Source organism: Mandrillus leucophaeus, unplaced genomic scaffold (assembly GCF_000951045.1).
Source record: "Mandrillus leucophaeus isolate KB7577 unplaced genomic scaffold, Mleu.le_1.0 Scaffold148, whole genome shotgun sequence".
Classification (NCBI taxonomy): Eukaryota; Metazoa; Chordata; class Mammalia; order Primates; family Cercopithecidae; genus Mandrillus; species Mandrillus leucophaeus.
This window is the reverse complement of record NW_012101454.1, coordinates 920,439-930,116: the sequence shown is the minus strand read 5'-3', so window position 1 is coordinate 930,116 and position 9,678 is coordinate 920,439. Positions and strand designations below refer to the sequence as shown.

Here is a 9,678-nt window from a genome sequence, read left to right as displayed (position 1 = left end):
GGCAACACTACAGTGGCCCGCCGCTAGAGGGAGTACGGGATTACCGAGGGGGTGCGGGATGCTGATGCTGAACTGGCCAAGCTGGGAGGGAAGAAGAAAGGGAGGGGAGGGGAGAATCGAGGACGGACGGCCTAGCCAGGCCAAGAATGCAATTGCCCCGGTGGTGGGAGCTGGGAGACCCCTGTGCTTGGACGGGACAGGGTCGGGGGACACGCAGGATGAGCCCCGCGACCACTGGCACATTCTTGCTGACAGGTTAGTGGCCTGCGCGCGACGTGGAGGACCCGGGGCCAACAGGCCGCCGCCTCCCCATCCCCCGCTCGGGTTCCGGGCGCCTGGGCGCGCCCTTTGGGCACCAGCCTCTCTTTCTGTCCCGGACCCCACCGTACCCCTCCTTCAGTACGCCCTGTACCCCACTTTCCCGGCCCAGCTTCTCTCTTCCCAGGCTTGACCCCTGGCCTTTTTTCCTCTCGGCGCCCCCGCGGGCCCCTCCCTGCTCTGCGGGCGCAGAAATTCCATCTCCAATTCCCGTTCCCAACATCCCCCTCCCCGCCCAGCCCCAGGGTAGTCCTCTCCCGATCCCTGCAGCAAAGAGCTGGGGGTCGTTGCCTGTTTTTCTGGGGGGGCCGTTTCCCCGCGATTGGGCTCTGCGGCCGGGATGCGAGCCAAAGGAAATGGGTGTCAATCTGCGTCCCCGCTACACAAACACATCTTTTCTCCTTTTCTTGATCGTGATAGAGAACACAAAAATTTGACATTTAAAACACCGAATTTCCCCCTCTTGCTAAGTCCATTTCTCGGTGGCGGAAATCTCGGTTTTCTTCGGTTTTACGGAGCAGGGAAGCGGAATCGTGAAATGCTGGGAACTACACAGGGCGTTCAGGTCAGGGTTAACCCCGGCTGGAAGCCAGAGATGCTGCCGCACCAAGTGCGCTGTTTCCAGAAACCAAAACCAATTTAAAACAGCTGTGGATGCTTCCACTGTGTTTGGCGGGCTTCGGAGGCTCCCAGCTACGGACTTTTGGTGGCGATTACGAGGTTTACACAGAGATCTTGCTTCCCCTGCAACGTTACATTTTCCTAAATCTTGTAGGTTGAATGAATGCGTTTAGTCACGGCAACCGCACGTTTAATCCTTTCCAGCGGGTTGCCGAGATTCAGCCACAAATATTTGCGTGCATTTGTACTATCAACATATATATTTTATGTCAGGGAAAATTGCAGTGGCTGATAAGACGCTAAAATACTGATGAGGAAGGATGCTAAATAAAACCTTAACGCGGGTTCCCATCTAAGCGCCTCAGTGTTAGGCGCTTGGGAAACTGACAATCTGTTGATGATCTTAGTAAAACAAATTTAAGTTAAAAGGGAAAACCAAATTGTCTACAGCTGAGTTAGGTTTCTGAAACACAGATGAAACGCTTTCATATTTAAAGAGCAAAATTGAGCACATTTTAGTAACATTGCTACGGATTATTTTATACTTGGAGGATCAATAAGAATTTGACTTATTGTCATAACAACGTTACAGACACCGCACTTTAAAAGCGAGCCTTTCTAGGAATAAACAAAACTGGAGCCCATTTCCTGAGATTTTACTTTTCATTAGAGATAAAATATCCACTATCCGGAATATGAATGAATGAAATGCAGCTTTTTAACAAAGACATTTTCCTAGGAAGTTGGGTGAACACAATTACACTTTTTAGAAGTGCCTTTTAATTTAATCTTTAGGATATTCACTCTCTTCTGCAAGACAGAATAATTCCAGGATTTCTTATGCTTGGTAGAGTACTGTTCTGATGACCGCTGTCAAATTCTTAGCAGTTTTGTTTGTTTAAATTCGAAAGTTACTTCACCTAGTTAACTGAGACATTATTTTTCTAAAAATTGAGATTTAAAACCAGTATAGATGAAAAGTAGGAAAAATTAAAGTTCAAAACTCCATCTTAAGACTTTAAAAGTTTGAACAAGTTCGAACCAATTTGATTTTTTCTTTCAAAATGTTAACCAGGGCTTTTTAAAAAAACGTAATTAGTATTTTACCGTAATAAAAGTAATTTCAGGTCATTGTACAAAATTCAGGAGAGAAAACCTTAGAAAACTCTAAAGAAGAAAAGGTCACCTGTAACCTCTTCACCCTGCAATAACACGAGTAAACATTATAGAGTCTGCTTTTTCAGATGTTCTCTATGCATATATAGGTATCTATACCGTAAATATTTTTCATAGGATTGCAGATACTTTCTAAATGTTAAAAACAAGATCAAATTAATTCTTTTCGATTATTTTCTTTCCAAAGAGCCTTTAAATGTTAAATAACATTAAGTTTGCAGAGCTTTCTTTCAAGGAAATAATAGTAATTAATTTTTTAATTAAAATTTTAAATGAACAACGTTAGTACATAAATATTTAAAACCAGAAAACTGAGAAGAATTTTCTCTGGTCTCACTGTTTCTAACATATTATAGTTTTTTTTATTCTTCTACATATGAAAATATTTTCACTTTGCTTAGAAATAGAATTTTCTAAGGGAAAAAACAGCATCAGTGAATAAGTAATTTAGATAAAATCTTCTTGTTATCCAAAAAACAAAACAATATTAGAAATAAAACAGAAAGATAACATTAATAGAGCAATACTTTCGGCAACATTTTTGTGTTGTCTAGAACAACAAAAACTTTCAAAACCAAAAATAAAACAAAATTAATAGATAAGAACTTTAAACATATTTTGGATATTTAATATCTACATGAATTTTGGATTTTCTCAGATATTTATTCCTGGTGTTGACTATTTCTGCCCATTTTGCACAGGGTTGCATATACAGCAAAGAGGAGTTAATGCATATTATTTATTTTATCAAATAATAACTGGGCTTTATATTTAGACATTTTATCTATTTTTATGAGAGTTTGCTGTAGATCTATGAAGCTGTTGATTTAACACCTATATTTAACTTCTAGTAGGGTAAGAAAATTGTATTTCAAAACAAAGTGGGATTTTCACTTGTTAGATAATAACTAGACTTTCTCTTTGGATATTTTACCCATTTAATGAAAATTTGCCATGTATTTATAAAGCTGTTGAATTTACCTTATGTATTTAGCTTAAGTTCTAGGGTTTTAGAAAAACTATTTCAAAACTAACTGGAATTTTCACTTGTGAAAGAGTAATTGCACTTTTTCTATTTGGACATTTTACCCCTTTTTAATGACAATTTGCTATAGATCTGTGAATCTGCTGACTTATTACATGTATTTGGCTTAATTTCTAATATGATAGAGAAAATATATTTCTAAGTGAAGTTAAATTTTCAGTTGTCAAATAATAACTGGATTTTCTATTTGGACACCTTATTCATTTTTAATGACAATTGCTATGGATTTACGAACCTGCTGACTTACCACCTGTATTTGACTTAAGTTCTAGTACGGTAGGGAAAATTTATTTCTAAGCAAAGTAGAATTTCCAGTTGTCAAAGAGTAAGTGGACTTTGTATTGAACATTTTATCCATTTTTACAACAGTTTGCCATAAATTTAAAAGCTGTTGATTTGCTTCATGTATTTTACTTAACCTATAGTATGGTGGACAAATTGCATTTCTAAGCAAAGTGGCATTTTCACTTGTCTCACAGACATTGAAAATAAGGGACAGCACCAGAAAAAACTGGTTAGAGACAACTTCAAAGAAATAAAGATAACATGTATCCAGTTTCCAACATTAGTTTTCCACTGGTGAAAATCATGCAGTACACAAAATATGGAAGCAGTGAAGAAATCCTGACTTGTTAAAAAAAATTCCCAAGTCAAATATTCAGATTGTTTCTTATTCTAATAAGTGCAATATTTATAGATCACATTGTCTCCAAAATACCCACCTGCCTTCTTCCTTTTTCTTTTTTGCTAATTATCCGTACTCTACTCGAATAATCCTTTCCTTAAAATTCACCCTTCCATATTCTCTAAACACCCAAATGCATATTCTAACACTTATTTCCTACCCTCGGTGTAAAGAAATGACTCTGGGGGAATTGATGATATGGGTTTATGTGTTTGTTAGAAATTCTTGGGCTGGAGGGGAGATCGCTTTTACACTTCACTCCATTTTAGTCCAGAGCTTCACAGAAATGTCAATATGATGACTGTTTTCTTTCTATCCCTCTCAACCTCCCCAGCAGAGACAGACAGACAGACAGACAGACGGACATATGTGAGGGGCATACATAGACTAATACACACTCCATTTAGGCTTTTTCTAAACTTCGGAATCCAGTTCTCCGGTCTGTTATCTCCCTGATTTCCAGAAATATTAAGCATAATGTAGCAGTACAAGAAACAAACAAACAAAAAAAAAAAATGAAGAAGAAAAAGCCAATGTTTCTAGGTATCAACAAGTCTTTTCCAATGAATATGTTTCTGATTCAAGTTTTCATGTTGGTAGGATCAGATAGAGTCTCAGTGCTCTTAAATGCTGTTACACATGGATTGCTTCCAAGCTAAATTCTCTCTTCATAATTCCCAGTGTTTTAAATTTTGTAAACAATGTAACCGTATTAAAGACAGTATTAAGTAAAAAACAAACCTCCAGTTTCCACAGCCTGACACTGGAACAACCATTTCCATTGATGTTGTATCCCTTCTAGTCTTTGTTCTGTATATATAAATATTTTTATATAATTACAATTTTAATATGTATAGATTTCTTACACTTTGTTTTGAAAGGTAAGTTAATCCTGCTGTCTGCAAAGCATTTGTCAAGGATACAGGATGTTCTTGTGTATGAGGTGGTGTGCAGATTAATTAACAGTATTTCTGTGTGAGCGGGAGGCAGACTGAACCAGCACCGGCGAGGTGTATGTGTTCTTGGGTTTGGGTCAGGGTATTATCCCTGGTTAAGGATCATAAGCCTTTGCCCTGAGTTTTCTCTTCCTCAGCATTTGTATGAATGAGTTGGATGAAGATCTAGGAGGCTTGCTTTAAAATCCAAGGATGAATTGAAAAGGGATAGCTGTTAGAAATTGATAACAATTTAGAGTTAACATGGTTTTTAAGTTGGCTGCAATGCTGTGCTGAAAGCAAAGAATATTTTATAGTAGTAAATGCATCATAATTCATTGGTATGAAAGTATGAAAATGACTTTGTATGGTGACAGTTCTTTAGGAAAATGAAGGTTAATATGAACCAGTGGCATGATGTGGTTGCAAAAGAAAAAAAATTAGTTAGCTTCTGGTAATAGTATAGTGTCCATATGTCACAAACATTAATAGTACCCTGCTCTAATCAACCACACCTGTAGTATTGTGTCCATTTCTGGCTGTCACATTTAAAGAGAGATTTTGACAAATTAGACAACTTCCAGAGCAGTCCATGGGGATGTTGAAGGGTCTGGCAATCCTGTCATGGGAGGTATCTTCACAGGGTCTGGAAGTGTTTAACTTGATAAGACTAAACAGTCAACATGAACTCTCTGATGTTTGCTTTGGAAAGTAGAACTAGCATTGGTGGGTTAAAGGTACAGATAGATTTCAACATGAGGCCTTCCTAACATTGCAGCTCAACAAAACAATCAACTTTATTTATTCTGTTCTTTAAATATCGGAAATATTCACCTTTCTTGCAATGAATATTTAACTTGAAGGCCATGATAACATTTTAGTGTTCACCTGAAAGACATTTGTGATGAGAACATTTTATTTTTTCTGATAAACTATCTAAATAGCCCTGTGTGTTGCAAGTTCATTTCTTACAGCTTGAAAATAGCTGCAACAGGGTAATTTAACACACACCCTCCTATCTCTCCCATTCTATTTCAAACATGAAAACCTGAGAAGAAAATGAAAGATTCCTTTTCCCCCTGCAAAGTGTCTTAACTTGCTTAATTTGCTTCCTAGAATTACTCTTTCCTGGAATTTCTTGCTCTGCCCGAGCAGGCTACTGGGGCTGAGTGACCGTGGATGCCGAGGGTACCTAGGGCTAGAGGGGGCAGGCTGGCTGCTGGGGCTCAGCTGCCACTTCTCCAGAGGGAAATAGGTTCCCTTCTGCAACCTCCCCTCCCTTGTGATATATCTCCCTACAAAACTTAACAGTTAAAATTTTTAGCTTTTACATAGCAAAATAAAATATTTTTATCAAATGTTTTTAACTTCTGTCCGTTTCAGGTTAGCCTGGTTTCTGCCTGGCTTAAGGGCACATTCTTAGTATCTCAAACATGTCTTGAGGCAGATTTTTCTTTCCTGTATGGTGATCTGCCTATTGATTGTATATTTTAGTTACTATATCAAACTTTGAAAATATGATTTCTTAAAATGAATTTGTGGAGTATATAAGACTTCCTTACAGGACCCCTTTTGTGAGTAGTTTTGGATTCCACGGAAGCTATTTTTATACCCTGGAGTTTCTAGTTCTTGCAAACTAAGAAGTCCAATGAGAGAGGTGAAGGAATGATAGAAAAATTCTTGTGTCATATTTTCTAACTTTTCCCTGCAGCTTTCACTTCTGCCTCACGCTTAGAACTTTCTCCTCCACTCCAGTTGTTAGGTCAGAAATGCAGTCACTTTCACTCTGACTGTATGAAGTATATTTCTAATGTTGAACAACTTTCTCTTTTCCTTATTCTCTCTTTCATAAAAGGGCCCTGTGCACTTTTGTGGGATTGTAATAATGCAAACAGCAATTTACGATGGCTTGCATCCCTGTTGTTGAAGATGCCACGGGCGTTCTTGGGCTGAGTTCATATTTCCGAGACAGAAAAGCTCAAAGATGAGTTTCTGGCTTGTCAACGCTCAGCTGGTCTACAGGCGGCTACTTGTAATTCCTTGAATGCAGTGCTTGCTTGCTCTGGCTCCGGCTCCCCTGCTTTGGAAGTAATAATCCTGTGTTTACATTTTAAAACTTAAAGATGTTACCTTAGGAAATAAATAGGTAGCCTCGAAACATTAGTTGCTGGCATGATTATTGTTATATTCTTGGAAACAATATGTTAGTAAAAGCCACAGTGCTGTTTTCTTCTTTGGTCACTCTTTGGTAGAATTTTTTTTTTTTTTTGTATCTTTATCTAAGAATTTTTATGCAACGTTTATTCTATAGCAGTTTAAGTGCATTTTATTATTTAAAAACCTCTTGTGTTTAGTACATTTCACTTTGTATTTAATTGTCTTAGACTAATCAATTTTTTGGAATAGATCTTTGGCATCCTGTACCACGGGAATCGCCACGGCATCTGTTGTGACATGTACGCAGACTTTCTTTTCTGATAAATGAAGCCGCTCATTTAAAAAATGTATAGGAGTTAGGCAGTCTGGTATAAATTCTTTCCCATTCTTTAGCTTTTCACTCATTTGTCGGGTCACCACTTGAATTATTATGGAGATTTGGGGTTCAGTGCAAATTTGAAAGAAGAGATCACAGTAATTTTCTTACAGCAGTTAAAGTGGAATATTTGTTACCTATTTCTTCAGCAGTATGCATAGAAGGATAGTTGCTCTTTTACCCTGGAAAGCAAAATAAGAGAAAAAATAGCACTGAGGTTTTTTATTTCTCCTTCTTAGCAAATTCATGTTTCTTGCTGTGCAGTAAAATGACATTGGCTTTTCTCTTCTATGAAATAGTTAATCAGTGTAGCACTTTTAACATCTTTCATTTTCTGTAGCTACAGGGTTGATTCTCATGAAACACCAGTACTGCAGAAGTAGAAACAGAACAGATTACTACACATGCTTATCAGAATTTGAAATGTACATTATTTTTTGTCTAACCATTTTACTACTGTAAGTCTAGCTTACAGATATAATGATGAAGGTGCTCAAAGATACAGATAAGGATTTTTGTTATAGTATTGATAATCATAATGAAAAAAACTAGAAAAAATCCTGGTTATCTTTACTAATTAGTAATTCTTTTTTTTTTTTTTTTTTTTTGAGACAGAGTTTTGTTCTTGTTGCCCGGCTAGAGTACAATGGTGTGGTCTTGGCTCACTGCAACCTCCGCCTCCCGGGTTCAAGCGATTCTCCTGCCTCAGCCTTTCAAGTAGCTGGGATTACAGGCACCCGCCACCAGACCCAGCTAATTTTTTGTATTTTTAGTAGAGACAGGGTTTCACCATGTTGGCCAGGCTGGTCTTGAACTCCTGACCTCAGGTGATCCTCCCACCTTGGCCTCCCAAAGTGTTGGGATTACAGGTGTGAGCCACCACACCTGGCCAGTAATTCCTTTATTCTTTCATTTTTTTGAGTGTTGACTAGTTTTGAGATCCCATGCTGGATGCTGGGGAATACACAGCTCAGCTATCATGGAACTTTTTACACTAGTGGGGTTGACAAAGGACAGGGTTTTTTTTTTCAAGATTAGTTGATTAATCAAACATTTACGCATATAAATGTGCCCTTAAAACTATGGTAAGTGCTACAAACATGACTAGAACTTGTAAGTAGAGGATTTGGCCGGATAGGGGGTTTAAGGAAGGCTTTTCCAAGGAAGCACTCAGATCTTAAGGATGAGTAAATATTAGTAAGGAGGGACGGTATATTTGAGGTAAAAGGAAGACCTCTGTAGAGGGCCTGGGGCAGGTTTAATATGGTAAACAGAAAGTGCTAAAAGACGTCCAGTGGAGTTGGGGCAGAAAGAGAAGGGTGAGCACAATGTTAAATGAGGCTAGTGAGGAGATCAAGGAACAAATTTTGCAGAACCTGGTAGACAGCCTTAAAGGGTTTAATCTTTATACTAAGAGCAATGGGAAAATCTTTGCAGGGATTTAACCAGGACATGATCAGATCTGCATTTCAAAAAGAGCACTTTAGCTGTTTGTGAAGAAAGGGTTGGAGGGATCAGAATAGCTTGTTGTAGACTAGTTAGGCTCCTTTAGTAATTGAAGATAGAGATGATGACTTTGTGGGCTAGGGTGGTGATGGGGAGATGAAGATAGGAGAGATATTTTGGGGGTAAAAAACAACAGGAGTGAGTGTTGCATTGAATTTGGTGCTAAGTTTGTCAGGAGAAGATTTCAAGGATGATTTCCAGATTTCTGTCATCTACGTGAGGACAGATGGTGGTGCCACACACAGGATGAAGAAGGCTCGAATGGGATCAGTTTTTAAGGGAAAGATTATGGGTCCTAGTTTGGACAAGCTTAGTTTGAGGTGATGATAAATAAATTATGATTGAGACACAGCAGAAAACGATGTAGCCTTAAATGTGCTATCATGTAAACATGTTCAAGATATATTCTAAGTGAAAAAATGTGATCATGTTATGCAAAAAAGAGCATGGTATGTGTTTTGTGTGTATACACATAGAATATGGAAAGATGCCAAGACGATTAAGAGTAGATACGCTAGGCAGTGACATTGGTGGGATGGCAACAGGGATATGAGAGAGAACGTTTATATTTTGTATCTTCCTGGTTATACTATTGGAATGTATCATAGTACAATGAGAATGTATGGATTTTTATAATTAAGAAAATTAATAACAATTTAAAGCAAACATCCAATATGAGGATATTTCTTCTTTAGAGGTTACTTAGTTGGAAAGATCATGAGTGTTGTTGTATTTTTTACTGTGAACAGAAATTTTTCCTGCAGCTTTATATCCCTAACCCAACAGCTCCTACAGTTGGCTTTTTAATCCTTTTCCACTAGATTTCACTATTACACTAGATTTTACATTGCCTTTATAC

At 37.9% G+C, this 9,678-nt stretch overlaps 1 protein-coding gene across 6 annotated transcripts in view; it reads left to right on the top strand.

Moving 5' to 3' along the window:
* The first annotated feature begins 35 nt into the window (after positions 1 to 35).
* Positions 36 to 9,678, top strand: part of SGCE (sarcoglycan, epsilon) — a 72,841-nt gene continuing 63,198 nt past the window's right edge. For 4 of the 6 annotated variants that reach the window (XM_011974679.1, XM_011974677.1, XM_011974678.1 and 1 more), the window contains exon 1: positions 36 to 255. In XM_011974679.1, the coding sequence (XP_011830069.1) occupies positions 147 to 255 (109 nt within the window). In that variant the 5' untranslated portion in view covers positions 36 to 146. The remainder of the gene's footprint in view (positions 256 to 9,678) is intronic. The other 2 variants (XM_011974674.1, XM_011974675.1) reach the window with 1 other exon arrangement.